Raw genomic sequence first — 20174 nt, 5'->3', positions numbered from 1 at the left:
TCACTATATTCATTGACTCTGTTTTTGTATCGGGGTCCAAACAAAGACTGAATGTTACAGTCTTTTTCGACAAGCTTCTTGTTGATGGTCTTGATGTCCATTCTAGTCTTGTGTAGGTCTACAATTACTGTATGACCAAAAGGGCCATTGGACATCTTTTTGGTCTTACCTATGGTGGTGAAAAGGTTTGAATCTAAGACTGTTTTCTTAACAAGTGTCTTTTATCGACTTAATGAGTTGAGATTAAGGGCCTGATCTACTAAGATCCAAATAACACAAGCTAAGCAGCATGTGTAAGCGATAAAATTGTGTGTACTATTAGTAAGCGTGTTGCGCGTGATTTACTAAGGCTGCGTGTGCTATTGATAAGTGGTGCAGACCGCTTTATATAAATGAGGTTTTTGCATGTAATATGCGGCTTTCACAGTGGATACACTCATTTACTGCTTATTCATGTTATCATGTGGCATTTCGCTATGTTTTAACACAAGCAGCAGATGTCACTGTACCACTTTTTTGGGGCATTTTAGAAGCAGTCCTGCACTGCATCTGCAATGGAACACACTTTTTTAGTGCACTGAAGGTGCGCTCAAGGGAGATGCTAGCAATAACTGCAAGCGTGTGCTGGAATGTTCCAAATGCAAAAAAATGCATATTGCAATACCTTTTTTCATATATACGAAAAACGTCAATTACAAGTAAACGCCATTAAAAAAACACCAGCAGACACCAAAACACATTAATTGAATTTGTTTTAATCAGTCCCTTAAGTCATCCAGCATCTATAAAATGATATTGCTGACTAAATGATGAGTCTAATACTGTTATTTTTGACAGTCCATATATGTTGACAAGCATACATATGACAGAGCTGACTTGGGACAATTGCAAAATGATGTGCGTCCCAAAGTCACCAGCCTTGGCGTCACTATAGACAGCGATTTTAAACTTGACAAACAAGTCAATGGCGTTTTAAAATCGTGTTTTTATCATCTTCGTCTTTTAGCAAAGGTAAAACCGTTTTTATCTTTTAACCTTTTTGAACAAGTCGTGCATGCTTTTATTTCAAGTCGCCTGGACTACTGCAATGCACTTTATGCAGGCATTTGCCAAAAAGCTCTCTCCTGGTTGCAGTTAGTCCAGAACGCGGCAGCACGACTTTTAACAGGGGCCAGGAAACGCGAGCATGTAACCCCAGTTCTTCAGCGTTTGCACTGACTCCCTCTTCATTTTAGAATTGATTTTAAAACCTTGCTGTTTGTTTTTAAAGCTTTACATGGACTAGCACCTCAGTATATCCCGGACCTCATCCAAATTTACACTCCTGCGCGCGCTCAGTCAGCTCCAGCTCGTGGTGCCCAAGACCAGACTTAAAACCACTCTGCCCCTCCATGTTCAAACTGCTCCCACAGTGGAGTGTTTTAAGTCTCGTCTTAAGACCCACTTTTATTCTTTGGCTTTTAACACTACGTGAGTTGTGTGGTCCTCTGTCCTCTGTTGTCCTCTGTGTTTTTTAAAAATTGTGATTTCTATTTACTGTTTTAATTGGTTTTACCCTTTAAAATCGTTTTTAATCATATTTATTTTTATATTGTTTTCATATTGGTTTGATATTTATTTATTTGTTGTTTTTATTCAGTCATTGGTGGAGCTAAGGATAATATTTGAATATTGTTTTTAATATTGTTGTGCAGCACTTTGGAAACATTTTTGTTGTTTAAATGTGCTATATAAATAAAGTGCATTGGATAGAGCTGCAGTGTAATCGCTTACTGTCTCACAGCCATTGCTGCGCAACTGCCTGTTTGCACGTCCTTTCTAGATGTACTAAATGAAGAGGCACAAAACAGCTCCGGCAGTACTATTTTAGACTTGGTGAATCACAGTGCATGTGCTAAATAATTAAATCAACATTTTCTCCTCTCACTATTGTGGGCGTTCTGATGATCAGCATAAATTCTGCATATTCATGAAGACAGACATGCAAAATGGATTTCCCTTTCTTTTTTGCTCATTTAGGACACGCTCTGCGCACAAGCTTTGCGTGTGCTATTAAGTTTGCAAGTGTTTTAATACACGCAAACCTTCAGTAGATCAGGACTAGCAAGTACTTTCCTATAGGGACAAGACTAATTTGTGTACTTCATGTACACTAGGAGATGGGTTTATCAATCTATAGTATAGATCAGTGGTTCCCAAATGGGGGTACGCGTACCCCTGGGGGTACTTGAAGGTATGCCAAGGGGTACGTGAGATTTTTTTTTAAATATTCTAAAAAATAGCAACAATTCAAAAATCCTTTATAAATATATTTATTGAATAATACTTCATCAAAATAAATGTTTAGAATTAAGTTCATGAATCCAGATGGATCTCTATTACAATCCCCAAAGAGGGCACTTTAAGTTGATGATTACTTCTATGTGTAGAAATCTTTATTTATTATATTATAATCACTTGTTTTTTTTTCAACAAGTTTTTAGTTATCTTTATATCTTTTTTTCCAAATAGTTCAAGAAAGACCACTACAAATGAGCAATATTTTTGCACTATTATACAATTTAATAGATCAGAAACTGATGACATAGTGCTGTATTTTACTTCTTTATCTCTTTTTTTTCAACCAAAAATGCTTTGTTCTGATTAGGGGGTACTTGAATTAAAAAAAATTTCACAGGGGGTACATCACTGAAAAAAGGTTGAGAACCACTGGTATAGATATTATCGATACCAAAGGGTGTATTGATATCAGATCGATATCTCGTCTGTATTACTCAGTTATTTGTTTTTTTTACATATTTATGTTTACATTTTTACAAAAGTAACTTTTTTCTTAAATAATTATGTGTAATTGAACGTAATTAGGATACCACTTTAATTATTTTCTATATAAATGCATTGTTTTTTGTAGTTGCATTTACAAACATTGTTATTTAAATACAATATTTTCCTGTGCTATCACAGTCATAATCAACTAACTAGAGGCCAATTCACATGATTATTTAATGATTATGACAGTTCAAATCAGCGATTCTATCCCTACATTTACTTGGTATCAGAGGGATAGTAAAATCCCAGTATCGCCCAACCCTAATGGACACATAACCGGTCTGTGGGGGTCACACTGTTTCGTCTTGGCCGCATGGTTGCGGTGGTCGTGTCCCCGAGACGCAAAAAAGACGACAGGAAAACAGCGTGCAGGTAAGATGCTTATTTATTATCAATAAGCGATAGGAAAAAAGGAAAAAAAAGGCGACTTCGGCAAAGCTTAACCCAGGAACCATCAAAGGCTAGTGCGCTAGGCAGGAAGAAATAGCTCTCCGATTAGTGACGGAGAGCAAGTGAGCGTTCCGACACTAATCAGAGGCAGGTGACGAAAATCAGCACCCATGGCAACTAAGAAACGGTGCTGAAACAGAAATAAACAACAATACAAATATACCAAATTCAATATAACATGACTCGGGTGGAACAGGGGTTAGTGCTTGTGCCTCACAATACGAAGATTCTGAGTTCAATCCCGGGCACGGGATCTTTCTGTGTGGAGTTTGCGTGTTCTCCCCGTGACTGCGTGGGTTCCCTCCGGGTACTCCGGCTTCCTCCCACCTCCAAAGACATGCACCTGGGGATAGGTTGATTGGCAACACTAAATTGGCCCTAGTGTGTGAATGTGAGTGTGAATGTTGTCTGTCTATCTGTGTTGGCCCTGCGATGAGGTGGCGACTTGTCCAGGGTGTACCCCGCTTTCCGCCCGAATGCAGCTGAGATAGGCTCCAGCACCCCCTGCGACCCCGAAAGGGACAAGCGGTAGAAAATAGATGGGATGGATGGATGACTCGGGCAGCGACTCATGACACACACAACTTGATGGTTGGTAGAGGGATCAAAAAAAAGTTATACCCTAATTGAATGTTTTTGGGGGATTTTCTTTATACATTCTGTCTTGCTCTGTTATAATAAACCTGTCATAAAAGCTATGGACTGTTCATATCTTTGTAAGGGGGTAAATATACAAAATCAACAAAGGATCAAATGCTTATTTTCCTCACCCATAGATACTCAGCGGCATCTTATGTGTTTGTTTAAAACCAAAAACAAGACAGTAATATTAAAAAAAAAAAAAAAAAGGCTTCTGTTGTCTGCAAATAGTTTACATACAGATGTAAGAGCAGATACAAGTTATGTTAGTGTGTTGTACATACATGAGGCGATCTCCAGGTTGATGAAGCAGCTCTCTGACCCGGCTGCATTGTTGGCGGTGCACACATACTTCCCCGACATGTTGCTGCTCAGGTTGCTCAGCTTCAGAGCACCCGTCTTCTCGTCTACAATGACATAAACAATTCACATCATGTAATGCACACAAGCGGTCCTCGTGTTACGATATTTTGTGTTTACTAGTAACTAGTTACGTGAGCACGGCGGAAGAGTACATGTCCTTATGTCTTCTATATGTGAGGCAGAGCTTTCTGGTGGCAGTACAATAAAATAAAAGTGAAGTGATGTCAGACGTCATAAAATGCTCTTAGAGTGAAGAAAGATGTGAAAGTATCTGCTCCTAATAATTGGACAGTGAAAACTAACTTAATCCTCCCAATAAGCCTGTCGCTCCCTTCCCTTGCTACTTCTTCAAGTGTGCAAGACAGGGATAACATTAAGTAGTTGTTCTTTTTTTTAAATTACCGTTTCTTTTAATTCTCATATTTATTATTCTTATTATTGTATTTTATACATTTATACATTTGTTGTAGGTATAGTCTAAGTGACTTGGATATTAATTTAAACATAAATTGAGCTTAAAGCTTGATTTCCAACTAGGTGTGTCCCAATTTGATATTGATGTACTGTAGGAATCGGTCTGATATGTACAGTATCAGTTCACATCTTATACTTGTGCCAAACTAGACAGCCAGTTAAAATCTCAATGTCCTTCAATAAGTGCACAAGATTAGTCTTTTCTTGTTTGTTACTCATTTACAAAAGGTAAACATGGTAGGCTATAGGCTACGAGGAGCTAGCAGCTATACAATAACTAAGCACACAATAGCACACAAGCTCGTCATGGGGCTGTGAATCTTTAGGGCACACACGATTCAATTTGATTCTTGGGGATAACGATTCAATTCAGAATCGATTCTGGATTCCAAACGAATCTTGATTAAAAATCAATACTTTTTAATGGCTGTCAGTTCTTTAATAACTACATTCCTCAGTAAAATAGATAAACAGTTGTGGTACATTTCTACATCACTTATAAGAAAACTGGTTTTGTTTAATACAATTCTACCCAAACATTTAATAAAGTCAAATACAAACAAGAGAAGTATCACACACTTTTCTTTTCTAAAATAGATCTGTAGAGCAGATATGGGCACCTACATCAACAATATGACTTGCATGAGTGGCTGCACAGGACAGATTACAATTTTTTTTTAAAAATTCATTTTTTGGAATCAATGAAAGGGGCTGTTTGCAACATTTACACAGATGTTTGGTGAGTGCTAACTTTCCAATGTAGCTTTAGGTGTTGTTAGCTAATAATAGCGTTTTGGACAGCTAGTGTTAGCTGTCATTGAATGTATATTGTAACATAACAACAGTATTACTGCAAATTGTTCATTGTTTCACTTGGACTGCTTTTGAATGTGTGCACGCCCTCTCTGTGCGTACGTATGGACAAAACAAGGTGAGTGAATGCCGTAAACACCAATCATTTTATTTGGGCCGGTAAAATTTTTTACTACGCAAACTTAGTAATTGAGAAAAATATAGACCGTTTTAGTAAAAATGTGTTCTGTTAAACCACTAATGGTAACACAAGCTAGCCAATGGTCTTCTTGTTATATTTTTTACTTATAAATGTAACTGTAAACAAGTTTCATACAGCCCCTTTAGGAATCGTTACAAATGAAAATCACGATTCATTCGAAAATGTCCTCAAAATGTCTTGTATTTATATAGCGCTTTACCATACCTGGAATGCAGTGACGTGCGGTCACTGCATGGAAAGAAAAAAAATGTAAAAAGAAAAAAAAATCATTAAATTGTTATATGTATCCAGTGATTATACTATAAAATTATTTTCCATTTAACTTCACCAGTTTTCGATTATTTTTATTCAAAATCGCTGAATTTTCACATTTGCCGTTCAAATACTGAGAAGAGACGGTGCGGTGATCAGCAGCCAGTTGAGGCACGTCACTCAATTGTGCCTCACCATGGATTGCGGACTCGGCTAACTGCTGGTCTGCTGTGCAGTGAGACCGTATTGCTCTATGAATTATATTATACATTTCCATAGTTTAGTTAGCTGAGGTATATAATGTACAGTGTATTTTGTCAACAACTGTATGTGTGTAACGTATTTCTTGTGCTGAGCAATCATAAAACTGCTGCGAAGACGCACTGTGTGAGGCTCGCGTAATCCCGCCTCCTGGTGCCGGTTAATGCACCTCCGCCGCAGACTGCACCCCCCGCCGCAAAGTGCACCCCCCGACGGGAGCGCCACACCAACCAAAGCCCACACCCAAACCCTCCACGTGCAAGACCGAATCCACCCAAAAAAAGTCACTTAACAAGAAGCCAAAAAGTGCAAAAACAACAATGCTCGCGCCGGAGGAGCCATGAACGACTGCAGGGACACAACATTAGGTACACCTGCAGACTGCAACACGGATTTCATATTTCATTCATTCACAACTCCTCCAACACGAACACCACTGTTCCCGCACTTATAAGTAAAGGTCAGACCATAACAACGTTTTTTTTTATTAAATGTGCTTTTTTTGTGTGCTACAGTTTGTATGTGTAAAGTTAAAGTTAAGTTAAAGTACCAATGATTGTCACACACACACTAGGTGTGGTGAAATTTGTCCTCTGCATTTGACCCATCCTCTTGCTCACCCCCTGGGAGGTGAGGGGAGCAGTGGGCAGCAGCGGCGCCACGCCCGGGAATAATTTTTGGTGATTTAACCCCCAATTCCAACCCTTGGTGCTGAGTGCCAAGCAGGGAAGAATGCTGGTATGAGCTTTTAAACATAACCCGTTAACTGCTGCCAATCAAATGGTGAATAAGATACTCTTTAGGGTTCATATGTTTGTAAATCTGACTGTGATGAAGTCAGTGCCTCACCAGTCAGGAACCTCATTGCACGTCACTGCTGGAATGATACCCAAAGTGCTTTACATTATACATGACATTCACCCATTCATACACACACTCAGACGCTTCGGAAGTTTCTATGCAGGCGCGAACCACGACCCATCAGCAGCAAGGTGGGTGAAGTGTCTTGCCCAAGGACATAATGGTAAGATGGCAGAAGCTAGAATTGAACCTGGAAACCTGGAAAAAAAAGTTGCTGGCACGGTCACTCTACCATCTGCGCCACACCGCCCCTTCCTTAATTGAACAATATTGCAGTCTAAAACAGCACATTTGCCAATATAAAAAAGTATTAAATATTTACAGTTGCATATTACTTACACATACTGTACAAAGTGTCAAAGGCAAAAGCGTATTAGAACGTATTCAGTAACAAGCGTGTCCGCATCATTCAACTTACTGAATTTACATGAGCTTAAATAAATGAATTATTGTGGCCACTAGGTGTCACCTAAAAAAACAATACCACTCTACTTTCACTTAAAGACAGTCGGCTGCACTGACTGAACATATCAATAAATCAAAGTGTGTGGGCTCAGCTTACCGAGCATCGGTGAAAAGAAGACCTCAGAGGTGGGACTTGTTTTCCTCCACCTATACAAAGGAATTGGCTTCCCACTGCTGGACCTGCAGTTTAGAGTTACGTTCCCTTTCACCACTGGTTTCCCTGACAAGCTGCACTTCGGAACAGCAGGGGGCACTTAGGGATGGAGAGAGTGGTCATGGTGTTATTATCATTTTGTCACGTTGTACAATAAACTCTTGTCATTCAGTCCTAGTGCGTCTCACCCTTGACATCCAGACTGAGCTCAGCGGTGAGGCCAGGGTTGTCTGGAATGATGACCTGGCAGAGGTAGCGTCCTGAATCAGACTCCTGGGTGTTGTTGATGTACAGCGACACGTCACTTGAGGGCATGCTAGAGGTGAACCCAACCCGGCCCTTAAACTGGGAACTCCCCACGCTCATCGAGCCTTTTGTGTAAGAGATGATCTGAAACAAGAAACATGGAAATATTTCATTTTTTTGTGGGTTTATGACCTGACAGAAAAAAAATTGCATTGGACTTGTTTGTGTTCCTCAGGTAGAATCACTTCAAGCATAATTCCACTGAATCGCTCATTTGCATCCCCTGGAAATAAAATGTATAAATGGGCAATAAAATTAACTGTAAAAAATAAAAAGTGTCCTGCAATTTGATTTAATTTAATTTAATTTTATAAATACCATTTAAAACATTAATTGAAACTACTTTAAGCTTTTGTTGCCTGTCCCCACTTCCTAAAATTAGACTTTACCATGAAATGTAATAATAATTAGGGATTTCGATACCGATCATCCATGAGTTAGATCGGCCGATATCAATACCGATACCAATCACATGTATTGAATGTACATTTTTCTATGCATTTATGGTGAGAGTTCAACAATATCAACACAATATTTAAACTTCCTTATACAAACAATGGTTGAGCAAAACTAAGTAAATACTACACAATAACCAAACAAAATAAAAAACAACTATGTATTACTCTTCTGATATAAAGAATATTGAGTAATAACACCACTGGATGACAGTAAAGCTATGCAAACACCCTCCTCTTCAATTTACGTGTTTCATGGCTTATTTACCAAATCAATTTGGTTTTGATTCATAAGATTGTAAATTAAATAATCACAATTCAATTGGATATGTACTTAAAGATTAAACGTGTATCAATTTTTTTTTACAAAATACATGTATACTTTGCTTTTTCTCTTCACCATTAACAACTTTGGACTTTCTCAAAAGCCTTAAAAGTGCAATTTTGAAATCGTAAGTACAAATGTACTTGTATAGCAACATTTCTATTACCGTATTTTTCGGAGTATAAGTCGCACCTGCCGAAAATGCATAATAAAGATGGAAAAAAACAAATACAAGTCGCACTGGAGTATAAGTCGCATTTTTGGGGGACATTTATTTGATAAAACCCAACACCAAGAATAGACATTTGAAAGGCAATTTAAAATAAATAAAGAATAGTGAACAACAGGCTGAATAAGTGTACGTTATATGATGCATAAATAACCAACTGAGAACGTGCCTGGCATGTTAACGTAGCATATTATGGTAAGAGTCATTCAAATAACTATAACATATAGAACATGCTATACGTTTACCAAACAATCTGTCCCTCCTAATCGCTAAATCCCATGAAATCTTATACGTCTAGTCTCTTACGTGAATGAGCTAAATAATATTATTTGATATTTTACGGTAATGTGTTAATAATTTCACACATAAGTCGCTCCTGAGTATAAGTCGCACCCCCGGCCAAACTATGAAAAAAACTGCGACTTATAGTCCGAAAAATACGGTGCTATGCATTGCATTAACCTAATGGTCTCCAACGTTTTCCAGGCCAAAGACCCCCAAACTGATGGAGGGATGGATTGGGGACCCCAACTTGTATATACTGTACACAATTGTGTTTTATATCATTCTGGTCATTAATGTACTTTGTTATTGTGCAATAGTAACATATTCAAATAATACAGCATAATGCCGCTAATTGCTTGGATTTTACCGACGTCACGTCCGTCTCACTTCCTGTCCATTAAATATGCATGGTGGTCAAGCTTGCTCTGTTCTCAATGGGTACTAGGCACCATTAAGCATTTCTCGAAGAGAAAATGCCTTATGCTTGTGTTGTTTTTGGTTGTATCAATCGTTCAAATTGCGAAAAGCATGAACACTTCTTGAGAGTTCCTCGAGAGGTAATTACAATGAGTGGAAGAGTGCAAGATTTTACAAAACGACGACTACAAAAGCAGCACACACTCCAGTCTAAGGGAGCAGAGTTGAAGAATGAATGAGTGTGCAGTGAGTTTGTTTGCTAAGCTTTTAACATTTATTACTTCCCATTTTAGTATTATCTTAATGTTTTTGTACTTCTTTAAACACGTTTGCTACAAGTGTTTCGAAAAGCATCAACTCGGCGTGTCTAAATAAAAGAAAGCAAAAGAGTGAAGCTTTTACTAAAGGCAACAATCATAAATGAAGCTTTCAGCACATACACAATGTTGACATCGATAGTTATATTTTGATAAAGACGGGGAAAAACACGCTACTTGTAAACGGCGGGTGCAACAACAACAAACATGGCAGTAGACACAAAATTAAATCATGAAATGCAACCTTACCCGAGCAAAAATGATGCATATTTATCCTGGAGAGTTTCGATACCAATTTCCTTGACCCAGCCACATACAAAGAAGTTTTATGCCTCCATGCTTTTCCAAGTTTCCATCTGTTTTGTCATGTTGTAATGTTGTAACAAATAATATTTCTATTAAATAGGCTTTACTTTGCATTTTAATTAACGTGGGATTATTTTTTGTATTTAGAAATAATAGTACCAACTTTTTCTTTTCTTTTTTTTTTCTCCAACATTTGTGGCACTGGCGTGGCGCCCCCTGATGGACGGCGCCCTTAGCATTTGCCTATACGGCCTATGCCACGGGCCGGCCCTGACTATTAGTGGGCGTGTTTAAACTTGTAAAATACATTACGTATGGTGTCAGAACTACATTACAAATAGAGATGTCCGATAATGTCTTTTTTGCCGATATCCGATATTGTCTAACTCTTAATTACCGTTACCGATATCAACCAACACCGATATATACAGTCGTGGAATTAACACATTATTATGCCTAATTTTATTGTGATGCCCCGCTGGATGCATTAAACAATGTAACAAGGTTTTCCAAAAATAAATCAATCCAAGTTATGGAAAAAAATGCCAACATGGCACTGCCATATTTATTATTGAAGTCACAAAGTGCATTCTTTATTTGAACATGCCTCAAAACAGCAGCTTGGAATTTGGGACATGCTCTCCCTGAGAGAGCATGAGGAGGTTGAGGTGGGCGGGGTTGGGGGGTGGCGGGCTTGAGGTGTGTGTGTGTGGGAGGGGGTAGCGGGGGGTGTATAATGTAGCGTCCTGGAAGAGTAAGTGCTGCAAGGGGTTCTGGGTATTTGTTCTGTTGTGTTTATGTTGTGTTACGATGCAGATGTTCTCCCAAAATCTGTTTGTCATTCTTGTTTGGTGTGGGTTCACAGTGTGGCGCATATTTGTAACAGTGTTAAAGTTGTTTATACGGCCACCCTCAGTGTGACCTGTATGGCTGTTCACCAAGTATGCCTTGCATTCACTTGTGTGTGTGAAAAGCCGTAGATATTATGTGATTGGGCCGGCACTCAAAGGCAGTGCCTTTAAGGTTTATTGGCGCTCTGTCCTTCTCCCTACGTCCGTGTACACAGCGGCGTTTTAAAAAGTCATACATTTTACTTTTTGAAGCCGATACCGATAATTTTGAAACCGATACCGATAATTTCCGATATTACATTTTAAAGCATTTATGGGCCGATAATATTGGCAGTCCGATATTATCGGACATCTCTAATTACAATGTCTAAATTTGTGGAAAAACTGCTTGGGGAATGTACACAACATTTAAAATAAAGCCTAATCAACCAAACATTTCACAACCTCTCTTCAGTACCTCTATTTAAGACCACTGCATTTAAGGGGAACTGTACTTTTTTTTTTGGAAATTTGCCTATAGTTCAAAATCATTATGAGAGACATGAAGAGAAATTTTTGTTGTCTTTTTTCGTTCTAGGTGGTTAGCAATGCAGCTAATGAGAGCAATCAATTCTACCTCTAAATCATTTTAAAAATGCATTCAAAAACTGTCAACAATACTTCATTTATGTTCCGTACCTGTATCATAACCAAGCTGAAGCATCATTGTTATTGTAAGAGGGAACACTGAGGAACTCTTTTTCTAGCGTAGTAGCGCATCGGCGTGCTACGGTATCAGCCATTAAAAAAGCTTGTTACGGAAAGAGATAAGGTAGCCTCTACGTCAGCACAAAACGTGTTTGAGTTTATAATGCACAACACTGCAATGGAACTCCAATCTGTACTGACTAAAAAACATGAACAATAATTTTCCAGTATCTGTGAAGTATTAGCCAAGGTTTAATCTTTAGTTTATACACAGCTGAGGTAGTCAGACAGTTTACGTACTGTAGTTATAATAACACGCATGGCGTGCTGCATGTATCATGGTCGACATAAAGTGTGACTCACTCGATGGACAGTTTCCCAGCCCACATCTGCGGTCCCCTCCAAGGTTTCTCATTGTATCCCATTGGGTTGAGTTTTTTTCTTGCCCTGATGTGAGATCTGAGCCGAGATGTTGTTGTGGCTTGTGCAGCCCTTTGAGACACTTGTGATTTAGGGCTATATAAATAAACTTTGATTGATTGATTGATGTGTTCTTGTCTCTCATAACGATTGTGAACGATAGGCAAAATTCCAAGAAAGTGCAGTTCCCCTTTAAGGTATTGTTTCTTCATGTGCAAAATAATAACAGTAAATTTGTAAGCTATGCTTCTGGGACTCTTACTTTGTTAGCCCTGTCAGACAGGCTGTAACAAACAGCAAATTTGATATGCTTGGTTTTTCCCGACAGTGACAGCCCTCAAGTGCGCTCCGGGTAGATTTGTGAACAAAATCGATATTATGCCTTGTGAATAGATATTGCAAAATTACATCTATCCATAATAGTTTAAATTGATGACAGTATTTTACCCAGAATTAGTGAGTAGTTTTACTTAACTTAGGTTGAATTTACAAAGAAAGATTGTGTTTAACTTTGGTGGTTCCTCTAAAATCAATGCGAGCAATTTGCTTCCTTACCAGCTGAGTGCTGTCGGTCACAAGGTTCCAGAGAATGGTGTTGGTGCTCAAGTCACTAAAAGGTGCTGAGTTGTATGAGGCCTTCAGAACCACCATCTGTCCCTGAATCACATCCATGTTGGGCTGAGGCATCACGATCTGTGCCCATATGCCTGAAAGCACATGGAGGAAAAATTGCACTTGTTACAGATAATCATTGAATTCTTCTTGCCTATATTTGGTTTTGTCGCATGAGTGCACAAAAGGCTCGTTAATGCTTTATAATGATGAAAGACGACTATATATATATATATATATATATATATATATATATATATATATATATATATATATATATATATATATATATATATATATATATATATATGTATATATATATATATATATATGTATATATATATATATATATATATATATATATATATATATACATATATATGTATATATATATGTTTATATACATACATATATATATATATATACATACACATATATACTGAAGGGTGCTGGTTAGCGCCTTGCATGGCAGCTCCCTCCATCAGTGTGATAATGTGTGTGTGAATGGGTAAATGTGGAAGTAGTGTCAAAGCGCTTTGAGTACCTTGAAGGTAGAAAAGCGCTATACAAGTACAACCCATTTATATATATATATATATATATATGTATATAAACATATATATATATATATATATATATATATATATATATATATATATATATATATATATATATATATACACAAACACAGTACAGTATGTGCATTTACGCCTGTGTCCACACTTCAGGCACACCCTGTATATCTTTGGCCAGGAAGGGGCAGCACAGACCTACAAACACAGCTCCTCTTCCACCTTTTTATGTTGTGGTTGTTTTTTCATATGAAATAATGGTAACACTTTAGTATGGGGAACATATTCACCATTAATTAGTTGCTTATTAAGGTAACAAAGACTTAATATAGACTTATTTGGACACTAGGGGAACATATAAGGGTTAGGGTTATTAATAAGCAATAATTCTGAGGTTATTTAGGGAAGACTCTTAGTTAATGGCTTACTGGTTGTATAATAAGGCCATGCAGAATAAGGCATTAATAAGTACTTAATAATGACTGATTAAAAGCCAATATGTTACTAATTTGCATGTTAATAAGCAACTAATTAATGGTGAATATGTGTTCCCCATACTAAAGTGTTACCGAAATAAGTCTTTAATATTGCATTATTTCACAATCTTGTCAGTTAATTGTTATTATTTAAAAAAGTACTTCTGCGCTGAGCGTTTCTGCTTATTGTTGTTTTGAGTGCTGTTACTACAGTGTTTGTGAATCTTATAACAATCTTATCAAATACAATCTGCTCTTACAAGGCAAATAAAATGATGTTTGATTGAAAGTCACGTAATTAGAACTATTGAATTGCAGTCAACACAGAGTATATGTATACACATGGCTGTGTAATTATGTATGCATGTAACTGACTATAGGTGTGTGTGTTAATACGTTGTTATGCATTTTAATAGGGCAAATGCTAATACAGTAGATGTCAATCTAGCTAGCTCTCGTCATCTTACACTGCACTGCAAAATAGTGATACTTGACATTTGAGAACATGCACTGTGCATACTTAATTAGCCTGCCTATTTGCAATTAGGGAGGCCGCTGCTGGGAATGGTTCGCTACTGACAGAAATGTTGCAATCATGTGTAAGTTGCAAACTGCAATCCAAAAGGGTGTCGCTTATGCTAATTAGGTCAAAGGTCAAATAAATTATATTGTCATTTTCAATGGAGGCCCTGCGATGAGGTGGCGACTTGTCCAGGGTGTACCCCGCCTTCTGCCCGATTGTAGCTGAGATAGGCTCCAGCGCCCCCCGCGACCCCAAAGGGAATAAGCGGTAGAAAATGGATGGATGGATTTTCAATGGATAAGCACATACCCAGCTGAAGCAGCTAAATACAAATACTGTACATCTGCTGTAAAATCCATATATAGTATGAGTACACGTACACATCTTTAATGGATTTTTAAAGATGCGAGACACCCTGCATACACCATTATTACTTAAAAATTAGATTACTAATACATGTACTGTTACATGTGTTCTTACGTTTGCAAAGGCCAAGACGCTATTAATAACCGATCAGTCAATAAACAAACGGAGTGCGTCACCCTTGATGTAATACCTTGACTGACGCTACGAAAGGCGGCAATGTGACACCGTGCACCCTGATGGAAAACTACGGATAGATTATCCACTAGTTAAAAGTTATTTATTATCGCTAACAACAAAGCGAAAGGCTAATCCTCAAAGAAGCGCTAGTCCGGGTGAGAAGTTAGTTAAAATAGAACTAGCCAGCGCCAGGCTGGATAATACCTGCACACATAGCAACTATTTTAGAACAATACACAACTTAAAAAATGTTTTTTCTGTGTCAGAAGTAGACATGCACTCTACTGAGGTGGCAAGTTATGATGCGTTCGGTTTATCACAGCATCAAGCAAACAATCGGAAAATTCCCGTCATATCAATTCCTAGATATGGTCGTAATTATTTAAATTGCACTACACATAATAAACACAACATTATTAATATTGCTACTACGGATAATTTCAACAAAAACTCCTCAAAACAGCCCACTACCTATAATATGGGCTTCTTAAACATAAGATCATTATCTTCCAAAACGTTATTAGTTAATGAGGTCATTAGAGACAATAATCTTGACGTTATTGGTCTCGCCGAGACCTGGCTCAAACCAGACGATTTCTTTGTGCTGGGTGAGGCGTCTCCTCCTGGCTATGCGGGAGCGCATATTGCCCGTCCCATTAAAAGGGGTGGGGGAGTTGCACTCATCCACAATAAAAACTTTAATCTTACCCCGAACCTAAATAATAAATATAACTCGTTTGAGATGCTTACTATGAGGTTTGTCACACCGCTGCCTCTCCACCTGGCTGTTATCTACCGCCCCCCAGGACCCAATTCGGACTTCATCAGTGAATTTTCAGAGTTCGTTGCTGATTTAGTGACGCACGCCGACAATATAATCATAATGGGGGACTTTAATATCCATATGAATACCCCATCGGACCCTCAGTGCATGGCGCTCCAGACTATAATTGATAGCTGTGGTCTTACACAAATAATAAATGAACCTACGCATCGCAACGGAAATACGATAGATCTAGTGCTGGTCAGGGGTGTCACCACCTCCAAAGTTACGATACTCCCGTATACTAAAGTAATGTCCGATCATTACCTTATAAAATTCGAAGTTCTGACTCATTGTCAACAAACTAATAATAATAACTACTATAGCAGCCGCAACATTAATGCTGCCACAACGATGACTCTTGCTGGCCTACTGCCTTCGGTAATGGCACCATTCCCAAACTATGTCGGCTCTATTGATAACCTCACTAACAACTTTAACGACGCCCTGCGCGACACCATTGATAGTATAGCACCGCTAAAGCTTAAAAGAGCCCCTAAAAGGCGCACCCCATGGTTTACAGAAGAAACTAGAGCCCATAAATTATCATGTAGAAAGCTGGAACGCAAATGGCGCGCTACTAAACTTGAGGTTTTCCATCAAGCATGGAGTGATAGTTTAACAACTTATAAACACATGCTTACCCTAGCTAAAGCTAAATATTACTCCAATCTCATCCACCTCAACAAAAATGATCCGAAATTTTTGTTTAGTACAGTAGCATCGCTAACCCAACAAGGGACTCCTCCCAGTAGCTCCACCCACTCAGCAGATGATTTTATGAATTTCTTTAATAAGAAAATTGAACTCATTAGAAAGGAGATTAAAGACAATGCATCGCAGCTACAACTGGGTTCTATTAACACAGATACGACTGTATCTACGAAGGATACCGCCCTCCAAAATAGTTTCTCTCTCTTTGATGAAATAACATTAGAGGAATTGTTAAGATGTGTCAATGGGACAAAACAAACAACATGTTTACTTGACCCATTTCCTGGGAAACTTATTAAGGAGCTTTTTGTATTATTAGGTCCATCAGTGCTAAATATTATAAACTTATCACTCTCCTCTGGCACTGTTCCACTAGCATTCAAAAAAGCGGTTATTCATCCTTTGCTCAAAAGACCTAACCTCGATCCTGACCTCATGGTAAACTACCGGCCGGTGTCCCACCTTCCGTTTATCTCGAAAATCCTCGAAAAAATTGTCGCACAGCAGCTAAATGAACACTTGGTGTCTAACAATCTCTGTGAACCTTTTCAATCCGGTTTCAGGGCAAATCACTCTACGGAGACAGCCCTCGCAAAAATGACTAATGATCTACTGCTAACGATGGATTCTGATGCGTCATCTATGTTGCTGCTTCTTGATCTTAGCGCTGCTTTCGATACCGTCGATCATAATATTTTATTAGAGCGTATCAAAACACGTATTGGTATGTCAGACTTAGCCTTGTCGTGGTTTAACTCCTATCTTACTGACAGGATGCAATGCGTCTCCCATAACAATGTGACCTCGGACTATGTTAAGGTAACGTGCGGAGTCCCCCAAGGTTCGGTTCTTGGCCCTGCACTCTTTAGTATTTACATGCTGCCGCTAGGCGACATCATACGCAAATACGGTGTTAGCTTTCATTGCTATGCTGATGACACCCAACTCTACATGCCCCTAAAGCTGACCAACACGCCGGATTGTAGTCAGCTGGAGGCGTGTCTTAATGAAATTAAACAATGGATGTCTGCTAACTTCTTGCAACTCAACACTAAGAAAACGGAAATGCTGATTATCGGTCCTGCTAAACACCGACATTTATTTGATAATACCACCTTAACATTTGACAACCAAACAATTACACAAAGCGACTCAGTAAAGAATCTGGGTATTATCTTCGACCCAACTCTCTCCTTTGAGTCACACATTAAGAGTGTTACTAAAACGGCCTTCTTTCATCTCCGTAATATCGCTAAAATTCGTTCCATTTTGTCCACTAGCGACGCTGAGATCATTATTCATGCGTTCGTTACGTCTCGTCTCGATTACTGTAACGTATTATTTTCGGGTCTCCCTATGTCTAGCATTAAAAAATTACAGTTGGTACAAAATGCGGCTGCTAGACTTTTGACAAGAACAAGAAAGTTTGATCATATTACGCCTATACTGGCTCACCTGCACTGGCTTCCTGTGCACTTAAGATGCGACTTTAAGGTTTTACTACTTACGTATAAAATACTACACGGTCTAGCTCCAGCCTATCTTACCGATTGTATTGTACCATATGTCCCGGCAAGAAATCTGCGTTCAAAGAACTCCGGCTTATTAGTGATTCCCAGAGCCCAAAAAAAGTCTGCGGGCTGTAGAGCGTTTTCTATTCGGGCTCCAGCACTATGGAATGCCCTCCCGGTAACAATTAGAGATGCTACCTCAGTAGAAACATTTAAGTCCCATCTTAAAACTCATTTGTATACTCTAGCCTTTGAATAGCCCCCCTTTTTTTAGACCAGTTGATCTGCCGTTTCTTTTCTTTTCTCCTCTGCTGCCCCCTATCCCTTGTGGAGGGGAAGACACACAGATCCGGTGGCCATGGATGGGGTGCTGGCTGTCCGGGGTCGGGACCCGGGGTGGACCGCTCGCCTGTATATTGGTTGGGAACATCTCTGCGCTGCTGACCCGTCTCCGCTCGGGATGGTTTCCTGCTGACCCCACTGTGGACTGGACTCTTACTGTTATGCTGGATCCACTATGGACTGGACTCTCACAATATTATGTTAGACCCACTCGACATCCATTGCATTCGGTCTCCCTAGAAGGGGGGGGGTTACCCACATATGCGGTCCTCTCCAAGGTTTCTCATAGTCATTCACATCGACGTCCCACTGGGGTGATTTTTTCCTTGCCCTTATGTGGGCTATACCGAGGATGTCGTTGTGGCTTGTGCAGCCCTTTGAGACACTTGTGATTTAGGGCTATATAAATAAACATTGATTGATTGATTGATTGATTTGATATTTTCCTAATTTTGTCACTAGTGGTTGGCTTGCCTGACTTCCATTGCATGCAGCGTGGGTTGAGTCTGCACCCAGTGAGAGTGTTAATGTGAGTCTGGACTGTGTTTGTCTATATGTGTCCTGTAATGGACTGGCGACTAGCCCAGGGCATCGTTTGCCTTTTGTCTGAAGTCAGCTGCCAGCTACCTGCGACTCCCAACAGGATAAGCGGTGACCCCAGGGAACATCCATCGATCCATTTTCTACCGCTTATTCCCTTTGGGGTCGCGGGGGGCGCTGGAGCCTATCTAAGCTACAATCGGGCGGAAGGCGGGGTACACCCTGGACAAGTCGCCACCTCATCGCAGGGCCAACACAGATAGACTGACAACATTCACACTCACATTCACACACTAGGGCCAATTTAGTGTTGCCAATCAACTTATCCCCAGGTGCATGTCTTTGGAGGTGGGAGGAAGCCGGAGTACCCGGAGGGAACCCACGCAGTCACGGGGAGAACATACAAACTCCACACACATGCTTATCATATTTCAAACCCTGCTTTGAAAAAGCTGTGCCCTACAAAGTGTGCTCATTGTAGCCATTCATTCTGACTTCCTCATTCTTATTAAAAAACAGCACACATTGTTTTATTACTTTTTGTTTTGTGGGTTAAAGTGTTTCATATATTGTGCTGCTGAGTTATTGTTGTATAAAAATTTAATTTATTGTTTTTTATTGAGTTTGTCCAATTTTATTTTTCAGTATCAAATGGTTCCAGTTGTCGGGGGACGTGAAATGTTTTCTTTTTTCTGTGGGGGCGTAATAGAAATTAATTGAGAAGCACTGCGCTACGCGGTGAGCAAGCTAGTTAATGTTTGTTGTTTGGTCACCGTCTTCTTCAGTTAGCGATTAGACACAGGGGAGTTTGGGCTTCCATACTGAGACTGCTGCCCCTGCAAATCGAACCCAGAAAAGCAGAAAAAAAATTGATAAATGGCATCAGTCGGGGTACATTTTAGTGACACCAGATAATCTGAATTTTCTGACTTTGGTGAGAAGAAGGGAATTGGGCTCAAAATCATCCATTTTCTACCGCTTGTCCCCTTCGGAGTCGCTATAAGCGGCAGTAGTCTTGATGTTGTGTAAGCCAGCACCAAAGTGGGGACCACACACATTTTGGTTAAATGATTGATTATTGATAAATTGTAAATCATCAAATAGTTTTTCATTCCATTATTCTGTATACCCATCCATCCATCTTCTTCCGCTTATCC

General features: G+C 39.2%; 1 protein-coding gene across 1 annotated transcript in view; it reads right to left on the bottom strand.

Moving 5' to 3' along the window:
- esama (endothelial cell adhesion molecule a) overlaps positions 1–20174 on the bottom strand; it is a 168459-nt gene that overhangs the window by 5385 nt on the left and 142900 nt on the right. The window contains exons 2-5 of the mRNA XM_061961891.2: positions 12917–13068; positions 7952–8153; positions 7707–7862; positions 4203–4325 (exon numbers count right to left, since the gene is read on the bottom strand). Coding sequence (XP_061817875.1) covers positions 4203–4325; positions 7707–7862; positions 7952–8153; positions 12917–13068 — 633 coding nt within the window. The remainder of the gene's footprint in view (positions 1–4202; positions 4326–7706; positions 7863–7951; positions 8154–12916; positions 13069–20174) is intronic.

This window comes from Nerophis lumbriciformis, linkage group LG09, assembly GCF_033978685.3.
Source record: "Nerophis lumbriciformis linkage group LG09, RoL_Nlum_v2.1, whole genome shotgun sequence".
NCBI classification, from domain to species: Eukaryota; Metazoa; Chordata; class Actinopteri; order Syngnathiformes; family Syngnathidae; genus Nerophis; species Nerophis lumbriciformis.
The sequence above is the reverse complement of the archived record's forward strand: the minus strand, read 5'-3'. Positions and strand labels throughout refer to the sequence as shown.